This window comes from Bombyx mandarina, chromosome 08 (genome assembly GCF_030267445.1).
Source record: "Bombyx mandarina strain Sakado chromosome 08, ASM3026744v2".
In the NCBI taxonomy this organism is placed as follows: domain Eukaryota; kingdom Metazoa; phylum Arthropoda; class Insecta; order Lepidoptera; family Bombycidae; genus Bombyx; species Bombyx mandarina.
Window position 1 is genome coordinate 9,682,177 of NC_143215.1, and position 21,732 is coordinate 9,703,908.

At 36.5% G+C, this 21,732-nt stretch overlaps 1 protein-coding gene across 1 annotated transcript; it reads left to right on the forward strand.

The window, feature by feature from the left end:
• The first annotated feature begins 448 nt into the window (after nucleotides 1-448).
• Nucleotides 449-20,984, forward strand: LOC114249904 (HEAT repeat-containing protein 6). Its single transcript, XM_028183610.2, has 16 exons — nucleotides 449-781; nucleotides 869-1,117; nucleotides 1,826-2,086; nucleotides 2,523-2,732; nucleotides 6,352-6,636; nucleotides 7,838-8,049; nucleotides 8,615-8,844; nucleotides 9,947-10,245; nucleotides 10,707-10,914; nucleotides 11,448-11,611; nucleotides 12,790-12,912; nucleotides 13,610-13,734; nucleotides 14,682-14,769; nucleotides 16,982-17,206; nucleotides 18,009-18,224; nucleotides 19,222-20,984. The coding sequence occupies exons 1-16, from the start codon at nucleotides 629-631 to the stop codon at nucleotides 19,477-19,479; spliced, it is 3,306 nt and encodes a 1,101-aa protein (XP_028039411.2). The 5' UTR covers nucleotides 449-628; the 3' UTR covers nucleotides 19,480-20,984.
• The last annotated feature ends 748 nt before the right edge of the window (nucleotides 20,985-21,732 follow it).

The window sequence follows — 21,732 nt, forward strand, 5'->3', positions numbered from 1 at the left end:
AACACGTACAATCCGGTTTTTTGAGCCTAGATCTGCGCTCTGGTTGGATAGGGATGTTGTTGTTTTTGCACTAATATTAATAAGGAGTTGTGATATGAAATTGTCGTTTTAACGTACTGGTCAATTTGAATTAAGGTTACCTATGTCTACGTTGTTCAAGGTTCGTGAATTTTTAAGAACGTTTCTGTATGAATTTTTTGATGACATTCTGTCTACCATATTTCAATACTTTTTCATTCATAATGTTGAACATGGTTATATAAATATTGGCTGGAAAGCGGGAAAGTTAGAAAGCGGGAAAACGAATTTATATATATTTTTTTAATAATTTAGTATTACTTCAAGTTCTTATAGCAAACAAAACTTTATATAACTAAAAGGAAACATGTATGGTTTTAATATTGTGGCCTAGTTTATTTTCGAATGATTTTTACTGACAATGACAATTGACATTATAATTGTCAAAAAATCCAAATATTTGAAAATTAGAAATTAGAAAACAAATAAAGACCAATGGATAAAAATAAGACATGATATATGATAAATTATGAGAAAAATAATAATTAGGGAATAAAATTAAGTGACTCAATGTTGCCTTATGATCCAAAGGTAAAATAAATTATATAAAATGGAAAATAATTTATCTGAAAATTACTCACGGCTGTGTGGAGAACTGTGTAATTTACTTTATTTAAAAAATTACAACAAAGAGAAAATTAATCAACTTATTGATGAACTCAATTCTAAACCGTTTAAAGCTGAGATATTTGTCAGAAAACATGTAAGTATGTCATATACAATTTGACCTGTTATTATAAACAGAACCGAGAGCAGCTGTGCTTACCAAATTCTTTATTAATGTTTCCAGGACGCCACAACATTAGTGACAGCCCTTTGTGTAAATATAAAGCCAACGAAAGACTTTTTAGCAACAAAAGCATCTCATCTTATGAAAAGCATGATCGTGAAACAAAACCTTCAATTTAGTGCTGATAATTTATCAAATGTAGTTGCCTGGCACATTGAGTGCTTGAAGCATATTTCTGAGATAGTAGTACCAGATATTTTGCATAATTTACAGTGTATTCTGCAATACAATCCGCAAGTGGGTCAGAAGGTTTGAAAATATTGCTTTTAAATGTTATACCTTAATTTATTCATAATTAGAAATTATTTTAGCTTGGGTCATCTGACTATGATCATGAAAGCTCAAAATGAAACCTGTACCATACTGTAAGTTGATTCTGTGTTCAAAGTAATAATATCAAGAAAATAGTAATACTATGACACTATCACAATATTAAAACTTTGAGGTGTGGCATGTGGATATGTCATGTCATAAATTCGAATGAAAAAGTAACGAATGTGATATAAACTGTAAATTTATTTTATTTATAATTATTTTATACATATACAGTACAGAAAATTATTATGTAGTATATTTTTATTACGTACATGAACGCTTCCTATAAGCCACAGATTGCAGCTATCGAACAAAAGGCATAAGGACGTGAGCGCTGTGGCCCTTGAGCTGAACCGAATGCCTTGGTTTTCAAATCCAATTTTATCAAGATTATAGCCTTTTAAAATATCTCAAACTAGACTAGACATTTAAACTGGACAGTAAAAGTCGCTAATTTTGATCTCCCATGCAAATTCTCCCATATTATATATTTTAGAATGAAGATCTCAAGTTGGTACAAATTACTGATTCCCTGTTTTTGTCTTCAACTTGTTAAAAAAAAACAACTTTACAATTTACAAATTATTATGATCTAATTTATAGCATGATGATATCTAATGATGACATAAATAATATTATTAGTTTACAGATGCCTTAATTGGCAGTAGAGGTGTTTTAATACACTTAGTACACGATGACAAATATCTCAGCACTCCAAACTCACTCCAAATATGTTTGGTTGCTTTTAAATGTATGATGTGCTTAATATCGGCTTATGATGACAAAACGTTAGAGAGTAGCCATGGTCTTTCATTGGAAGCCAAAGATAAAATGTCACAAATAGCAATGAAGTTTTTAATGAAAGGTCACAATAAGAAAACTGATGAATTTTTGTACTGTAAGGTATGTTCATTCTATTACTTAAGTTCAGCACAATGCAATACCTGATGTTTGTATGTCACTGTAATGATTAAAAGTTAATGAACTAAAGCATAACATTTTCCGTTTAAAATTGAAACAACTGTCAAATAGCCATTTGCTTTTGTTTTCTAACATTTGTTTTTATTACCTAACAACAAATCTAAATTGTACAATTTATGAAACTAAAAAAAATATAATATGTGAATATATTAGACATTCAAAACAGAAACAAGGACATCTAGAGCTCAAATACCAAATATCTTTGACAAAGATACCAACACTGACTAAAATTAAGCCCTGACCCATTCATACAGTTGTTAAGGCTTAACTATCCTATGAATCGTGGTGACTATATTTTTAGAATGTTAAGAAGATATCCCAAACAGCATATTTATTTAAAACTTATTATAACTTACAGGCTGTTGTATCAGCATTAAGGATACTGGCGCAGTTATACTTCAGTGATCAGAATGTGATAATTCCATTGCCAGAAATAATAGGGATCTGTCATTATTTCGTTCTTTTTGGACTTGTAGATCAAGGTAATAAACCTGAGAAGATTATGCCTTCTCAGCAAACTGTAGCCATGGCACCTGTACCACACAAACCACCAAGTAAGGGTGGGAAGGTAACTTCATTATTTTTAAAGGAAAATATTAATGAAACACTTGTAATGACTTTCCATAAACTAACCTTTTATATCCTAAAATATATGTATATAGATACTGTGAGAGATGAGGCTAGTTATTTTAGTGTCTTCTTTTGATATTAATTCTAACACTACCAAGTAATAAGTGAGTAATAAGATATTCTATTAATATAAAGTAGCTTCATACCTTTGACATTTTCCTAAGGTCACCACCATCCAGTGGCGTACCTAAGGGGGGGCGGTGGGTGCGGTCCGCACCGGGCGGCACTTACCCTGGGGCGGCATTGTAGCATTTAATTTTAGTTGTATAAAGCAATTTATTCATTTCATATTTATTTTCTTTCTTGAATAATAAATGATTATTATGATTATTATAAGTTTAATATTTGATTTCTATAAATTATGATTAACTATATGATTTCGAATATTATTCATCGGTGTATATAAATGCATATTAGTGTAAATTTTGAATTCTAATTCAAGAACAAGGTAATAATTTGATTTTATTGTATTCATTAAAATTCTTTGAATTCGTAAAAGTATCTTTTCGATTTTGTTCGGAATTTTTTTTAATATCAGTTTATAAATGTCATTTCTTTTGAAAAGTTTATATGATTACTTTGAAGTAATATATCAATATTTTTTTATTCATCGATTTATCTTTTGAAAAACAGGGCCGGCAGAAGGCGGTCTGCTAGGTCTGCAAAGCATTAGGGCGCCGGCATAAGAACTATCTTTTTCAAACAACAAAATCTAAACGAGACAAAACAAAAATACTGATGAAGTTACAATTTCAGAACTCGCAAATACATAAATATTCTCAGTCCGTTTTGAAGAATTGTATTTGGATTGATAAATTGCTTATAAACCATTTTGTTCATTAGCGATTCAATCTTTTAACAGTGGAGAGTGAAACAAATTATTAGGGTGCAAGTGCATTTTGAGAATTTATAATGTTAAGCATATTGTATTACGTATTGTAGATATAGATGTTATTCAGCGAAGTAAAATGACTCTGCCGTTTTCTATACATATTATACTATTTATTTCGACAAGTTATATTTTTATTATATATCCCTAGGATGAAACGAGTAAAAGAAAGCGGTGCGTCATTTAGAAAGAAAAGGGAGGAAATACCGATTAAAAACACTGGAGCACTACTCAAATACATCTCTCATAAGCCAAATTCTAGTTCTTTTAGTATTGTTGCCTCAAATACGGGTGAAGATGCAGCGCTCGAAGGCGAAAAAACATTTACCAATGTTCTTCAAGAGGAAAGACCTGCTTCACACACTGGCGAAGAAGTAGAAAGTTTATCAAGTCTTGATGAAGAATCTGCTGCACAAATTATTCTGTCTGTTTCTATGAAAGATATTGGATTATGGCCTAACAAAATTGACGACAATACAAGAGTATTTCTGGTACGTCAAGGTCCCTTTTTAATTCAAAATTTAGAGGCTGACTTCAGCGAAGGAATAAAACGTTCTAATAATACAAGCAAAGCCAAAGGTGAAACAAGAATACTGAGTCGGGACTGGTTTTTTCAAATTTTGCCTAATGGCGAAAAGCTCTTAAGATCGTGGATGGTATATTCACCATCGAAGAAAAGTATTTATTGTTTCTGCTGCAAACTGTTTGATAATCTTTGTCAAGCAGGTTTTAATACGGAAAATGGTTTTTACAAATGGTGGAAACTTAATCCTAAAATTAGTCAACATGAGGTTAGTCCGCTGCACATGCGATCATATTACAAATGGAAGGAATTAGAAATAAGACTTGGAAGTAGAGCAACTATTGACAAACTACAACAACAGAATATTGATAAAGAAATAAAAAAATGGAAGGAAATTCTAACAAGAATACTTGATATAATTAGATTCTTAGCAAAACAAAATTTGGCATCTCGAGGACATCGTGAAAGTGTTCATCAGGAAAACACCGACTTACTGGAAAATAGAGGAAATTTTCTCGAGGTTGTTGACTTATTGGCTAAGTACGACCCAGTATTACGAGAACATGTAATAAAAATTAAGATGGGTAATAAATATAGTCTCTCTTATTTGTCGTCGAAGATTCAGAACGAATTCATAAAGCTATTGGGAGGCGCAGTCAGAAAAACAATTATGGATCAAATAAAGCAGGCTAAATACTTTTGTATTATATTTGATAGCACTCCTGACATTTCACACAAAGATCAAACCAGTCAAATTATTAGACACTAGCGACCCGCCCGCCTCGCTTCGCTCCGGAAACATTAAAACACACATGAAACCAAAAAAAAAAAAAAAAAATTTAAAAAAGTAGCCTATGTTCATCACGGACAATGTCGGCTTCTAATGGAAAAAGAATTTTTCAAATCGGTCCAGTAGTTTCGGAGCCTATTCGAAACAAACAAACAAATCTTTCCTCTTTATAATATTAGTATAGAAGTATAGATGTAGTTCAAACCCGCATTAAAGAAATAAATCCAAATGCAGAATTTGTAGCATGTACAAATCATTCCTTAAACCTGGCATGTTTGCACGCAGCTTCTACAGCTATCAATTCCATCACATTTTTTGGAACTATCGAACGTTGTTTTCTTCTTCCACTCATAAATGGAATGTTTTACTTTCGGTCACTGGTCAAGGTGTTAAACGTAGTGTAGAAACTCGCTGGAGCGCTAGAGCTGCCGCGGTAACTATAGTAAAAAAACATTTTTTTTACATTTTAAGCGCTTTGGACAAATTGACATCTGAAGAAGAAGAAAATAATAAAACGCGATCAGATGCTGGAGTATTACTCAATTCTATGCAATCTTTTTCTTTTCTATGTTTCCTTCATTTATGGGAATCCGTTCTTTTGGAAATTAATGACGCTCAAAAATACCTGCAAATAAAGGGGAAAATATTCGTGTATAATACCGTGTAACCTACTAAATGAAGAATTTGAATGTCAAATAAATAATTTGATCGACATTGATAAAGAACAGTTCCATATTGAAAGAAAAAGGATCCAGGTTTTTATGGCTGTATCTACACTAAAAGAAGAGTTAAAACATTAGAAAAACGGGGAGAAGGGCCCTCTTGACCTGCTAAAATTTATTCAGCAGTATAGGTTGGAAAATTCTGTTCCCAACATTGTAATTTTGTTAAGATTTTTTTTAACAATTTCAATCAGTGTCGCTAGTTGCGAAAGAAGCTTCTCAAAATTTAAGTTGATAAAAAATTATCTTCGTTCTACAATGAGTCAATCAAGACTACAAAATCTTGCAATATTGTCAATAGAACAAGAAATTACAAATAATATAAATTTTGAGAGCATTATACACGATTTTTCTAGTATGAAAGCTAGAAGAGTAGATATTATATAAATATGTTTACGAGTGCATACAAATAAGTCTAAACAAATTTACTCTGTGTATTAATTAATATTGATTAAATAACTTAATAATTTATTTATGTGTATTAATTTATAAAAACCACTATTTGATTGACTTATAAAAGAAAGGGCGGCAGACTGGAAATCGCCCCGGGCGGCAAAAGTTCTAGGTACGCCACTGCCACCATCAATTATGTTTTAAAATATCACCTAATTACAATAAAATTAAAATTTTCAGAAACAAAAAATAAGGAAACAGCGAAACAATGCAATAGAAAGCCTTAAGAAAGAGATACCTACCTCTGATAGAAGTTTATTAAAAGACGTTGACAATTTCGAAAACAATTCTGCCTACAAGCCAGCAAGTCAGAATTACTTAGAGCCACAGAAAACTAAACATGCCTGGGTATTGACCAGTGATTCAGACATATCAGATGTTGAGAACAGCAGGGAGGCAAAATTAATTGCTTTAAAAGCTAGAGTGAGACAGAGTGCTTCAAATTTACTTTTAGTCCTAATAAAGGTAATTTTCTAATTGCATTTCTATCTCCTTGTATGTCAGCCTGATTTTGGACAACTTAATCTTCCAATGCTCAAATGTGGATATTTTGTGAATTCATCCTATCTATTTCTACCACAGCAACAGAATACTACAGCATATTCTAGCTTAAATATTATAGATGTGAAAGTGTTTGTTTGTTTGTTGTACTTCTTTCACGTCGCAATGAAGCAAAAGATTAACATAATTTTTTAATAGTTAGTTATAGGTCAGGAGATTCACAAAGGCTTCCTTTTTTGATGATTGTTTGATGAGCAGCCTGTGGTTGCCAAGTTTTTACTGCCGCGCAAGGGCACCAGCAATGCTAGAAGCACATCTAGGCCGCTGTCCACTTGAATTTAAAAACTTAGTTTCTATTACTATTAACTATTTTATCTACAAGATTTGTCCATATAGGGCCATATAGTAAGCGGTACGTAAGTTGGCAAGGTTTTGGTGTAGTGGGGGTAATGTCGCGCATAGTGCACATTGCAACAAAAAATGGTCACTGTTATTGCCCTCATATAATTTAATTTTATTTCATTTAATTTTTTATTTGCCATAATTTGTTTTTAAGCCTGTGTGTTTAGAAGAAAGTTAAAGAAAAGAGAGGAATTCGTGAAGTGTATTAGGTGTTATAAATAAAATACAATTAAAAGTTAGTCGCCGTCGTCACTATCATTTTCTAATAGTGCTACCCCTTGCATTAAATTTATGGTAGCACCTGAGCTGGTGGAAGGAGTTGGCTCCTCATCGTTGACATAACGAAGAGTCGCTGTCGTCACTGGCGTAAATAATAAAACACTCAGTGACTGAATCGACTATATGGTCATTGGTATTTGGTCCTGGCATTGCAAACAAATTTAAAAGAATAACACTCGTAACAAAAACTAAATTTAAAACAATAATCGTAACAAAAACTCAATATAAACAAAGGGTTCCTAAAATTTAGTAGGCGCATGTGTAATCAGGAGCGAACGGAACGTGAACGCGGTGCAGGAGGGGAGGGTCGACTGACTCACCAATCCCGCGCTCGGAACGGTGCTACGTCTTTCCCCGCGTCCCGCTTGACAACCAAAGAGACCTAAAAAACGACTTCTGCGCATCTAACGACTCTTGCCAAGTTACGTGCCGGGGACTATACATGTTGCCATTTATAATAATGTTAAAGTTGGATTAATCACAGGTAAAAGAAAAGAAAGAAATCTTTGGATATTGGTGGGCCTTATTACCCGATTCTCCAGATCCTCTGAACTGGTTTTCTGGAGATTCTGCAAAGAAGACCCTTGCTTTTTGCGCCGTAACTGATCCTATAGCCAGTAGCCGTTCTAGTGTTCTGAGTGTAATACTAGCGTTGCTATCTGGATCTAGGATTTACTTGTCTCAAGCCGAAACAAGGTATTCTTCTTACTCTTATGTGTCTATCTTATACTCATTATAAACATACTCATAAATATGAACCCCTTAATTGAACTGTTTCCGAAAACGAAGACGATTGATATCAAATGATAACATCGAAAAAGAATGATGTGATTAAATATACTGTCTTTGCTAATTTTGAATTTAACAATTGATTACCAAAGACACAAACACAGATCTTAAGACACCAGGATTGAAGACCATGTGAACATTGGAATAACGTTTATTTATATGATTTGCGGAAACTCCACCTAAGCGAGCTCAGAGGGGGAGAGTGATGGGAGAGATGTGCTCCGCACTAAAAGCTTCGCTTTCCCCCCTTTGCCTTTCAATGAGTTCTGTCTCATGCGAGGTTCGGACGTGGCTTGTTGAGCGATAGGAGGTTTTAGTCAATTCGACTCCGACATGCTCCGCCCTCCATTCCTAGTGGAGTGCGGAAGTCCGGCGATTTCCTCCTGACCAAAAAAAGGCGAACTCAGAACGCTCTGTCAACAATGCTGATGTATACAGTTGTTGGCGGCTGTAAGTTTGATTTATGTTTCAGCAAGAGAGAGACAACATCATTCATACCGTTCTCGGTGTCGCTCGGTTACGTAATTGTTTGCATGCACAAAGTTCTTACCTCGATCCTGGACACCGAAAGGAGTCACGCCGTGATTATTGTAGCTCTGAAGTGCTGTGCCGCTTTGGTTCAGGCCACGCCCTATCATAAGATGAAGAATGGTCTCATAGGGGATTTAGTTAAATCAACAAGGAAGTTTTTAGTTCATCGAGGTGAGTTGCTTAATTGTCCTTAAAATTAACTAGCTACGTAATAGCGTGTTTCGTGTTTCGAATGTTTAATGTTAATACAATTTTGTATGTCACAGCAGTTGTTATTTATTGCGTAAATAGGTGAACAAGCTCAAGTCCATAAGGTCTAAAATGGTTACCGGAGCCCATCGATATCATAAAATGAATATTTAATAAATAAATAAATAAGTGGGAACAAATCACGCACGGTCATCCGGCCCCAAATTAGGATTCCTTATGTTATGTGTACCAGATATTTACATAGATACTTATGGACGTTTATCACATAATGTTTTCCTGACGTGGGAATCGAACCCACGAACCAGTCAAGTCAACAGTCAGGGCCCCTAACTACTGCACCACCCAGTCAGGCAAAATGAATGATAGGGTATCATTGTTTTTTTAAGCCGTAACATCGAGAAGTGAAATGACGTAGCGATTTTAAAGTTGGAACGTCGCGTATCATGCACGTCCGCATTTCAACGGCGATGACGTCATAACCGAAATTTGCCTCGTTTTAGACCACTAGATTTAAATTTCATAGCGTCATAGCGGCATTGAAAATAGATGCCAACATCACGATGAGCTAGGCGGGTAGAAGTTTAATAATGCGGTTAGATATACCGTCGGAATCGAGAGCCTTGCGAGGACGTAGGTTTTTGATTAGGTCTTTAACTTATATCGGAGTGACGGGTTGTAATGCGTCCGATGGTGGCAATAAGGCTCTGCGTTCGACTTCCCTATCTACTAATTCTAGATGAACAGGGTCCGTGGATTGAGTATTGGGCGTGCACTGGGTTTGTAATGTATCGGCCAGCAACCCTGCTTTCTCTAGGTCATCGAACGTCGCGAGTCGGTCTGAGAGGATCTCATTAGCATTTTTATATGGGCATCTTAACGCCACAGACAAGAATCTATGGATTCTTCTCGTGGCGATTTCGTATGACTGAAAAAAATATGCTATTTGTATTTGTTTCATATTATATAATTGTGTGCGAGTCGCTACTGGGCTTATAAGTGACAGTGCCTTAGTATTGAATAATAGAACAACGTCAATTAATAACAGAAAATGTTCGTTTGTCAGATATAACCCTGCAGGTGGGTGCGCTGATAACAATGGGATGCGTTCTCTCAGTCGAGCCAAAAGTAGAGGAGGTATTAAAATCCATAGAAAAAGATACGACTTTTCAAAACAGTCCTCAAAATCAGATAACTATAACTGATGATTTAGAAGAATGCGGTGATTTTGAAGAGGGATATTCTGATGATGAACCTTTCGAAGATTTTAGTGTGACGAAGGAAAAGTCTACGTATTTCAGAAGCTGGATCTTAGATATCTGCTTCCATAAAATTGGATGGTTGTTCAGGGGACCAGAAGTAAAGGTATTTTATATTGTTTTTTCTTTCTTTAAATAATTGTTTAATATTATTCCAAAAATTCACACAAACAAATAAATATGCTTAATGTACTATTTTAGTGGGAGGTTTCGTATAATTCTGCATGAGTAGGTATCAACCTTCTTGCTCTTATCCCATTATGTGGGGTTACCGCAGCATGTCCTCATTTTCCATTAATTTCCATTCATTTCTGCACTCACACCCTTCTTTTGCGTGTAGCCTCTTTCGGTATGGGGGTGATCCTAAAAGTATAACTGCCTATTTCTACCGTGAAGCAGTAATGCGTTTCTCGTTGATAAATTTGATAGCCGTTGGACAATATGTATGAGTTTGACCTTATGTCACAAGCATTTAACATCACCTCGGCTGCTAAATAAACCATTTCAAATAATAGAAAACGTTTTTCAGAATTCATAAAATGATATGCCTCTTGTAAACTCTTCCAGAGATGTAAACCTGCAAATATACCAGTAATACTAGAATCTCTTCAAGTACTCTCGGCCATAGCATTCCACCATCTACAGGAGTTACTTCACCCTCATATGCTGTTACTTGGAGACGTCCTCTGTGAGATGTTGCAGCACGAGCACCAAGACGTGGTTGTGCACGCAGCCAAGACGATCAGCGTAATTGGTGATGCCGTCCAGAAATTAGGTAACGTGCGAAAGGCACACGTATTTAAATAATTTAAATATTTCTTTGTACTGAAAAGTCTAACGCGGGTAACGCACTCGATAAAGTCACGCGATTACAAAATGAAATGGTATTTTTTTAAATAAACATTTTGAGATATTTGTCTACACACATGTTGTATTCACGATTAAGGAATACCATTAAGTGATAAAAAAATGAGCTCGCATATCTTATACACTTTCTGATGTCATTATTATTATGGTGGTATTTAATAAAGTGGTATAGTTCGTAGGTATTCTAATCTCACATGGGTCGATACCAACATTTAAAAAAAAAGATACGACATCCAGCATATTCTTGTCGCAAAGAAGTTATGTGGGATAGCCTTTATACAATACAACCGAAATTTCGACCTCATGTCTCAAAGTGGGTGGCGGCATTCACGTTGCGATGTCTACGTTTTTTGCTAATCGCTTTACATCAGATTGAACGCCCGTTAGGTGTATTAAATCCGGAGAAAAATCAGTAATTGCATTTTAAATTATGACTCGCAGAGCAAACGGATCAAGCTCCACCCTTGACCCACTGCGTGCAAATGTGGGAGAAACTGATAACTCCATTATCGAACGTGCTGCAATCGAACGAGAATTCCCCGGCGAAGGCGGTCGCTTGCGATTGTATAGCGAACATCGGGGAGAAATCCTTCAAGGAGTTGCCGGTACGATTGAACATTGCTCGTTTATGAATCGTATGTCTTTGTATGTCGGTAGTCGAAAAATTTTTTTTATCGAAGTGAAACTTCTTTAGAATCATTGTGATTTCAAACTCGATGAAACGAAAAAATAAGTCCATAGAGACACAAACACATAAATGTATAGGATTCAGCCGGCGAGAGAATGAGATAGAACACATTAGACGTTCTCGGTCTCCTCTTTGTGCGACTTTTCGTAGCATCCCCACTATCGTCTACTAAACATTGTCCATATGTATGCTCCTGTGTAGTGGGATAGTCAGTATATCTATATCTTATTTATATAAGTTTCACTTCTACCGTTTGTGACTTGCACACACACACACTATTTATTTATTTTACTTTTTATGTAGACGTTAATACGACCTACCTGATACTGAGTGATTACTATCGCTCATGAATGCCGGCAATGTCAAGGTCAGAGCCAAGCCGCTGTCTACCGCTAAACTTGTAATAACTAATTTTACTTTGCAAATATTCATGACGTATGATTACAATTTACTTAACATTAGCCAAATAGGTTTCTGCTTTTCTGGCCGATCTTCGACTTGACTTCGCAAGATCATCCGTCAAGCCAATCTGAAAATTTGATCAAGTTTGATTCAGCCGCTTCAGAGTCTATAACAAAGTACTCACATTGACTTGTCAAAGCGGTGAACGGACCAAACTAAAACTGACCTTGGAATTCCCTCAAATAAGTCTAGTAAGGTGACGTCAAGCTGGGAGATATGACCACTCTGTCAAGAGTGACACGATTGAGAAACATATATCATCATCATCAGCCTGCGGTAGTCCACTGCTGGAAATAGCCCTCCCCCAAAGATCGCCACTGAACCCGATCTTCGGTTCTACCGATCCAGTCTTTTTTTTATGATTGAAGTATTACTAGTGGCCCGGAGGTCTTTCAAGTTTCACCAGGACAGGTGGGTGAGCAAAGGCTCAGCCAGAAGGGGTGGGATTTGCTAACAGCTGCCCGAGCGCCTCCGAAGGAAACCTAATAACTCAAGAGCAACAGCTTCGCGAATGAGCTTCCAGTCATCGCCAGCTGCCCTGCCAAGTCGTCACGCCATCTAGCAGGAGGGCGTCCTACACTACGTTTGCCGGTTTATAGAAACATATATAGATTACCAATATGTTTTATGCAGAGACGTTTTCAACTGCTGTGCTGCGCGTTACTGGTGGGATCGTGCAGCGACGAAGAGGCGTCGGTCCGTGCGGCGGCAGTACGCGCCCTGGCCATGGCGGTTATGTTCAAGACATTAAGAGAGGTCAGTGACCCCGTCCTTCACTTAAACCTTGAAATTCGGTAAATTTGTGAATGTTAATTTAAAAAAAAAGCTATGATCAACTGTTTTGTTTTTTTAGAACGCAATGGTAGGATTTTAAAATAGTATTTTGCGTCAGATACGAGTAAACCGTCCGTTTGGTTTAAGTTGTTTAATGGTGTTCATAGGCATCATATAATGAATGCCGCCATCTGTCTTGTGACTTAAAGTGGAAGTTCCAATTATTATAATATAACAGTTTACGTGACTGGTTCGCGGCAGCATTAGGCCAGTGGTGGTACCTACACGGGCTCACAATACGTGCTACCACCAGTAAATGCTAGTTGGCGATTGCGGTCTAATGATGCTGATATAATCAGAGAATACTACCATCTTCTCTCTATTTATCTCTCATGGTGGTGGGGTCAGCTTTCCTTATATTACTCCTCCACTTAGCTCTGCCTTCGACATCCTCATCAATAACATTGCATTCCCTCTTGTCCTTCAGCACTACAGAGATAATACTTCCATCCGTTCTCCAGATAATCCCTTATTCGTCTGTATCTATAATTACCGGAAAGAGAATGTTAACAGCCAGTAATTGAATTACCAAAATCGTTGCGAACATTTCACTGTTAAAACAATTGAACGAACGACACAGATATGTTTTCTCCGCTATAAATAACTCGATTGGTTTTAGGACATACACTTCGTAAGCGACTGCGGCGAGAACATCCTCAGGGCGTTGGCGGAGCCGACTCTAGTCGTCAGAGCGAAGGCAGCTTGGGCTTTGGGTAATCTAAGTGACGCTCTCGTGCTAAACTTGTAAGTTGGGTTTTTTATTTATTTTTTATTGCTTAGATGGGCGGACGAGCTCACAGCCCAACTGGCGTTAAGTGTTTACCGGAGCTCATAGACATCTACAACGTAAATGCGCCATCCACCTCGAGATATAAATTCTAAGGTTTCAAGTATCCTTCAAACCGAAACGCATTACTGCTTCACGGCAGAAATAGGCGGGGCGGTGGTACCTACCCGTGCGGACTCACAAGAGGTCCTACCACCAGTAAGGTCCTACCACCAGTAAGGTCCTACAACCAGTAAGGTCCTACCATCAGTGGGTTCTTTGTTATCATAATAAGGTTCGGATAGTGTTGAATATTTATCTTAGTACATAGACAACTGCAGCATACATTTGCTCGAATCGAGAAGTGGAGTTTTGATCTCTATTGCATTGGAATAACGGCTATTGTGCCTGAAACGCATGTTAGCTTCGTAGGAACAGACAGAACGATAGTACTTTTCCTGGTGGTAGGTAGCTCTGCCTAGTTCTACCGTGACGCAGTCATGCGTTTTGGTTTGAAGGGTGGGGCAGCCGTTGTACTGTAAATACTGAGATGTTACAACTCATGTCTCGAAGTGGTTGGCGCATTTACGTTGTAGATGTCTATGAGCTCCGGTAAGCACTTAACGCCAGACGGGCTGTGGCACGTCCACCCATCCAAGAAATAAAAAAAAATCTTATCGTTTCGGGATTTTGTGAATAGCATTATTAAAATCAATATATTATTATAGTCCTTGTAATAGGACATCTCTAATAGACCACTGATACTAATTATTATTAAGTCGTCCGAAATTGTTCAGTATCTGTAAAGCAATTAAAGTGAAAATGCGATTTTAAAGTATACACAAACAGACACTTGTTTTAACCGCCTCTGACCAGTTGCATTGATACGGTGGAATGTGTTTTGTACACTAATCTGTTTTAACAGGCACGAACCGGATGCTGACGAAGTCGACGATGACCTGCTGGTCCGGCTGCTCGAGGTCAGCATACATTGCGCCGTAGATAATGATAAGGTAAAAGTAAACAATTATTTTTGCAAATCCGATCTAGTGCGGACAATAGTAAGTAGATTGTGAAGAAGCTTTAGGGTTATCTGTGCCGTATCCGTAGGTAGTGATGATTGTGAGATAGAAAAAATGGGTATCACGATCCATATTATAATTCCATTGCGCTCCATATTATAATTGAGACTTTGACCACGTGTCTCAATGCTGTGTGGTCTATGCACTCAGGTAATCGAGATATCCTTTCTCGGTTCGGAGAAACATATCGATTATTCGAAATTTCTAGAATTTCAATCGACTTCTGCTCTACGGGTAGTTCTTTTTTTTATTGCTTCGGTGGGTGAACGAGCTCACGGCCCACCTGGTGTTAAGGGGTTACCGGAGTCCATAGACATCTATCTATCTGATCTGTTATTTCTATAATCTTTATTCGCTAAAAAAATTAAACATAGCGCAGACGTCTAATACGTTATTATTTTGACAGAGCGTCAAAGACAGAATCCGTAGGGTCATAGTTTATCTATATAATAGTATTTGTCATTTTATCATTTGCACGCGTTCTCTGATGTTTTGGCGCGTGGCATAATGTTATTGATCCAGTATATTAGGTCACGGTGAATATATTGAAGATTTATATATTTAGATGGACGTTCAAATAAGGTGTAAGTGTAATGGAATTTAAAGGAGCAAATATATTGCCTTTCTTTATCCCAGTGGTTTAACTGTGGAACTAGCCTAACAACTAATCTAATATTTAAAAAAAAAAGACATGCCCGCTGAGTTTCTTGCCAATTCTTCTCAGGACGGAGGCTAGTTCTTGTGAATTGGCGGTAGTTCTTTTGACGTTCAATAAGTATGTACTTTCATTTATGTTGAATAAATTTTTTTTTATTTGATTTGATTTGATTTCGAATCCCTAAAATAAATACATTTGTTTGTGTTGTAACTTTGTACTGTTGTTGGTAGGTCATCGAAGTAATTAATATTAACAGTATAAATGGTACGAAAGATAGAGAGTAAAATTTAGAGGAGAGGCTGTATGTGTGTTTGTTTAGAATGCATGCGATCCGGCGTCTTTTGTTCGATCGAGTCTGAAACTTTAATAATGACTGTTCTTGATAATTTGGGATGTTTCTGTCATTTTATTTAATTTTTTGAAGTGAAAACTTCTTTAGAATCGTTGTGATTTCAAACCGGATGCAACGGAAAAAACGACAGGTAAGAGACACAAATACAAAAATGTGTAGGATGAAGCCAGCAAAGAATGAGACAGAAATATATATACTATTTAATACAGCGCCATCTGTGAGATTTTTTAATACTAACGTGTGCATGAAAGCTCTTGTAGTGAATTTTAATTTAGGATTATACGTGAAATTAAAATATCAATTCACAGAGGGCGCTACCTTACAATTATTTACTAATGACAAAATTTTACATATACTTAAGACGTTTAGGATAATTGTATTTTAATTTTGGAAGGTTTCACTTCTACCACGTGTGAATTGCACACATTTTGTTTTATTTTTATTTTATTTATTGGTTACCAACATGTTATACATCAGCACAGAACATTACAAGTAACATATACGTTCATCTCACACTAAATTCTAACACAATTACAGGTACCGACTGTATGCATTGGTAAATATAAGCGGTTCATTGTATTATACTACAAAAAAAAAAAAAAAAGATAAAAAAACATGAAAATTTAACATTGACATATTTACTATCAAAGAGTATTATTAGTATTAAACCAAGACATTCATAGGACTAGCCGGCTAGACCAGTTCAGGACCTCACTGACGTTAAGTGATTGCCGGAGCCCACAGTAAGTCATGGTTTTAATGTCAGTTTTTTATTACAACAGTTGCCTCGCCTTTCAAGCCCAAATGCATTACTGCTCACGGCAAAAAGAGGCAAGGTGGTATCTACCCGTGCGGACTCACAAGATGTTCTACCACCAGTAATTACGCAAATTATAATTTTTTGTCGGTTTGATTTTTATTACACGATGTTATTCCTTCACCGTAGAAGTCAATCGTGAACATGTGTTCAGTTTGTGTGTTAATTAGAAAAAATGATATGTGTGTGATTTGAACACCGTTACAGCCGCATCGCTCGATACGAATCCACCGGGCGTCTTATCCTTTAGGCCACGACGACTTCAGAGAAAAGTAAGAAAAATACGTAAACCATGAACCCTTATAATGCAACCCAGGTCAAGCAGAGTGCGACACGTGCCCTTGGAAACCTCTTACGTTTGATAAAGAGCGATAATTTACATCGGAATCCGCAACTAAAGACCTTATGCGAAGTAGCAATAGGGAAGCTATTGGACTGCGCTTGCAAGGTCGCGAACATGAAGGTCCGCTGGAATGCTTGTTACGCGCTGGGGAATGCAATGAAGAACGAGAATCTCTTCACCTGTTTCAGTGGATGGCAGGTATTTATAATGGCACTTAGGAACATATTTAATGTCCAGAGATTTATTCCGCAATTTAGATTTACATTGCGGGCTCACAATACTCCCTACTGTGAGATCGTCCATTTACATAATAAAAAAATAAAATAAAAAATGTCTGTAAAGTCGGTTTACGGACGGTAGTTTTACGTGGTAGCGTCAGTAATAGAACTATTCGAACTCCTAGCTCTGACGTCACGCGAGAATTGAAATAAATGTGTCACAAGCCAACGCTTAGGCCGATAGTTTTATTTTATTTTATTGCCCGTTGTAGGCAGATGAGCATACGATACACCTGATTTTGAGTGGTTACCGTCGCCCATGGACTTCAGCAATGCCAGGTGCAGAGCCTCTCTATCGCTTGTTCTGCGGTCTAGTTTGCACGCTCAGGCGGAACGTGACACTTATTCGTGCGTGGAGCCGGTGTTAATCGATTTATAAGACGTTATCTCATCTAAAATGTTTGGAAGCTAAATTTATTTATTTATTTGGGAAACTAACCAAACATGTTTCCACAATCAAAACCACATGTAAGTAGAAAGTGAACAGAGAAGAGAAATTTAAAAGTTTAAGTTCCAAAAAACCGAAAGCAATACAATACGCACATATTATTAAGTACATCAACTTACTCACTATAAAACTATAATACTCATCGGACTAAATCACCATATAAATATTCCAAAATAGCTTTTCTATATGCTACAAGTGACAAGCAAAAGATGTCAGCATTAGAGATTTTATTAGATTTTTAGAGCATTAAATACAGCAAAAAAAATATTTTCAGAATGAGGTGTTCTCGAATTTATGTAAACTAATGAAAGAGTGCAAGAATCTCAAGGTTCGTATAAACGGGGCGGTCGCGTTACGGGCGCCGCGCTCGCGAACATCGTACGCGGCGAACTTCGCGATGATTTGGCGAGGCGTCATGGCCGCCATGGAGAACGCTGTTAACGTCGACGATTTCACTGAATACAAACACAAAGATAACCTCGTTGAACAGGTGAGACAAGTAATTTTTTATCGCTCATTAAATTCCCTTTTTTTATTGCTTAGATGGGTGGACGAGCTCACAGCCCACCTGGTGTTAAGTGGTTACTGGAGCCCATAGACATCTACAATGTAAACGCGCCACCCAGCTTGAGATACAAGTTCTAAGGTCTCAAGTATAGTTACAACGGCTGCACCACCCTTCAAACCGAAACGCATTACTGCTTCACGGCAGAAATAGGCAGGGTGGTGGTACCTACCCGCGCGGACTCACAAGAGGTCCTACCACCAGTAAACCTTTCCATACTGTTGATTTATTATAATTATGTAAGTGGGAAGATCGGTAATTTTTGGTCAATTCACACTGGCACACTAATTTTATTTTAAAATAAGAAAATATAAATGACAGATATAAGATTGAGATAACGATGTCACGAATAGTATTTTTAGAAAAAAATAAGAGGTTTTGGTTGTTTAATTAAATATCCACTAGATTTCATACCATTCCACATGCATGTAAGTATAATAGTATGTAAGTATGTACAAATATTGGTATATAAATCAAATAGTTATTTCATATTTTATGTAAACGGTATTTATCTATTTATTGTATGTATATATTTTCTATAATAATGTATTGTCAATAGTACACCGCAACATACCTGCTATATTTTTATATTTTCCAGAATTTCTTTAAATTAAACGGTTGTCTGAAAGAGATAGATCACTTTTAGCGATAAGACCGCCTATTGTACAAATCTATCTGCTTTTTGACTGTTTTTGAATGTAAATTGTGTTTTGGCGTGCCATAAAGTGTATTCTCTCTCTATCCTTCTCTCTAAATGAAGCAACTTTAAGAAAATTAAACTTCGCTCCTCGATTTCCCGCAGGAAAAAATATGTCTATAATACCTATATCATACCTAATATAATACCTAATATAACACCTAATGTAATACCTAATATAATACCTAATATAATACCTACTGGTATGATTGGTTTAATTTTCAGCTCTGCGTGACACTAGCTCACTTATGTTGCCAGCTCACGCCATCGGACCTAACCGATATCTTAGATCACCTGGTGTTTCACTACGACTGTGCTAAAGCAGTCTTCACGCAGGTCTTTCAGCGTCTGCCGCCGGAGAACGCCTCGTGCCTCCGCATACTACAAGCCGCTAAATATGTCACCGTTGATCTGGTCGCTTCGAATGACGCGCAATCGCAGTCGTTGAGTTTACTACAAGATATATTTATATTCGATTTTTGATTTAATCGAAAGTTTATTTATTTCTTACACTGTAAGGGAAGATTGATAGATTGGATGACGCGCCTCGCTCTTAGGGAAACAGATCGAACAATAATCTACAGTAATAACTGCGTTTAATCTATACTAATATATAAATCTACAGTGGTTTTTACGGATGTTCCGTTATAACTACTGAACCAGGCCTCCGATTGACTTGAAACTTGGTATCCATGTAGAAAATACATGTAATTAATGGATAGGCTAATATTTATATCAGTGTTGGACTCCCTAGTAATAATGACAATAAATAATAATGTTAATTTTAAATGCGCAGTGAAGCGGGCGTGTACAGCTAGTATTGTTATAAAATACTGGTAGTAGGACGTCTTGTGAGTCCGCCCCGGTGGCGACCACGGCCCTGCCTATTTCTGCCGTAAAGCAGTAATGCGTTTCGGTTTGAAGGGTGGGACAGCCGTTGCACTGTTAAAACGGAGACCTAGAACTCATATCTGAAGATGGCTGGCAACATTTACGTTGTAAATGTCTATGGGCTCCGGTAATCACTTAACACCAGGTGGGCCGTGAGCTCCTCCACCCACAAGGCAATAAAAAAAACTCCCTCATCTAATTAAAATTATTTTTTTGTATTTAATTTGATTGCAACTTTAAGTTTTTTATCACTATACCTACCGATAGTTCTTGTAGTATTCATACTGCGTTCAGTAACTTCGACCCGTAATTCATAAAGCTGTCGATTTTATTATTAAATACAGATCATGTATGTCTTTTTTCTCGGAAAAGATGAAAAAATAACCAAAAGTAAATAGTGCCGCAAATATTTTAAGCATATTCTACGAATTGTTTTATAGTTTGACAACGGTATTTTAATGTGCTTATGTAATTTAAAAAAGTACATAAATTTGAAAACGGTCAATTTGACCCGTACTTGTTTATAGGTGTAATGTTCAACCTTCAAAACTAAACAATTTTAATTTAGTAACATTTAGTTCTTCGTTTAATATTGCATGTTTCACTCTACTACTAACGCTCTCCGTACAAATGTACTGAGCGGCTAATAATGAATATGATCGATTTCGATAAATAATTGATTTAAAAATTGTAGTGAAACAAGAAAAGTGCATAAAATCGATTTCAAGCAATACGATATTATATAGTTAATGTTTTTTTTGTTGCTTTTATTATAAGTGGACGAGATCGCAGCCCGCCTAGTGTTATGTAGTTACCAGAGGGAACCCATTTACTTCCATTTTTAACTGGTAGTAGGACCTCTTGTGAGTCCGCATGAGTAGGTACCACCACCCCACCTATTTCCGCCGTGAAGCATTAATTCGTTTCGGTTTCAACGGTGTGGCAGCCGTTGTAACTATACTGAGACCTTAGAACTCATATCTCAAGGTGGGTGGCGCATTTACGTTGTAGATGTCTACGGGCTCCAGTAACCACTTAACACCAGGTGGGCTGTGAGCTCGTCCACCCATCTAGGCAATAAAAAAAGAAGATAAAAACAATGTAAATGCCGCCAACTGACCTTGAGACATGAGTTATAAGTCTCAGTACAACGGCTATCCCAAACCATTCAAACCGAAACACATTCCCACTTCACGGCAGAAGTAGGCGGGGTAGTGGTACCTACCAGTGCGGGTTCAAAAACCTACCCGTACGGCTTCAAATTGTGATGTCGGGAAACAATGAGACTACGGTTGACTTTCTACTTTATTGTTGTAGTAAAAATATAGTAAGAAATGTAATGATCAGTAAGTAAAAATTATTTTTGATTAAGATAAAAATAGACTCATGTTTGTGGCGCGACTTATCTAAAGCACGTAAAATTGTTTACTATATCATATAAAATTGCTTATGTAATAAAGTGTAATTAGAGAAATTCTGTTATATATATAATATTTATATGAAATAAACGTTTTATACCTACTGTTCTCGTGTTTTCTTCCTCATCAATAAACGAATTTATTTATTTCAGTTTGTTTTTTAAAGATAAATGGAATGCGTGAAGTCATGTTCGTTTTTACTTATGAGAAACAACTAAAAAAAAACACCATATTAATTTTTAACCCAAGAACACACCATTGGCCTTACATCGAGGCCCAATAAATAATACAGAGGTTGAAATTTGTGAAGCTGAAAACTCTATTTAGTTATTATTATTACTTTTTAGAAGAAAAAAAATCACATGCATTAATATACATATAATGTATTATTTTATTCACATCCAAATAAAGTTAAGCCCAAATTGAG

Bases quoted from the DNA above. Each gene is read 5' to 3' on its own strand.
- LOC114249904 (XM_028183610.2), top strand. From the start codon at position 629: ATGGAAAATAATTTATCTGAAAATTACTCACGGCTGTGTGGAGAACTG. The intron at 782-868 runs GTAAGTATGTCA...TAATGTTTCCAG, and splicing joins AGATATTTGTCAGAAAACAT to GACGCCACAACATTAGTGAC. The intron at 12,913-13,609 runs GTCAGTGACCCC...GATTGGTTTTAG, and splicing joins TGTTCAAGACATTAAGAGAG to GACATACACTTCGTAAGCGA.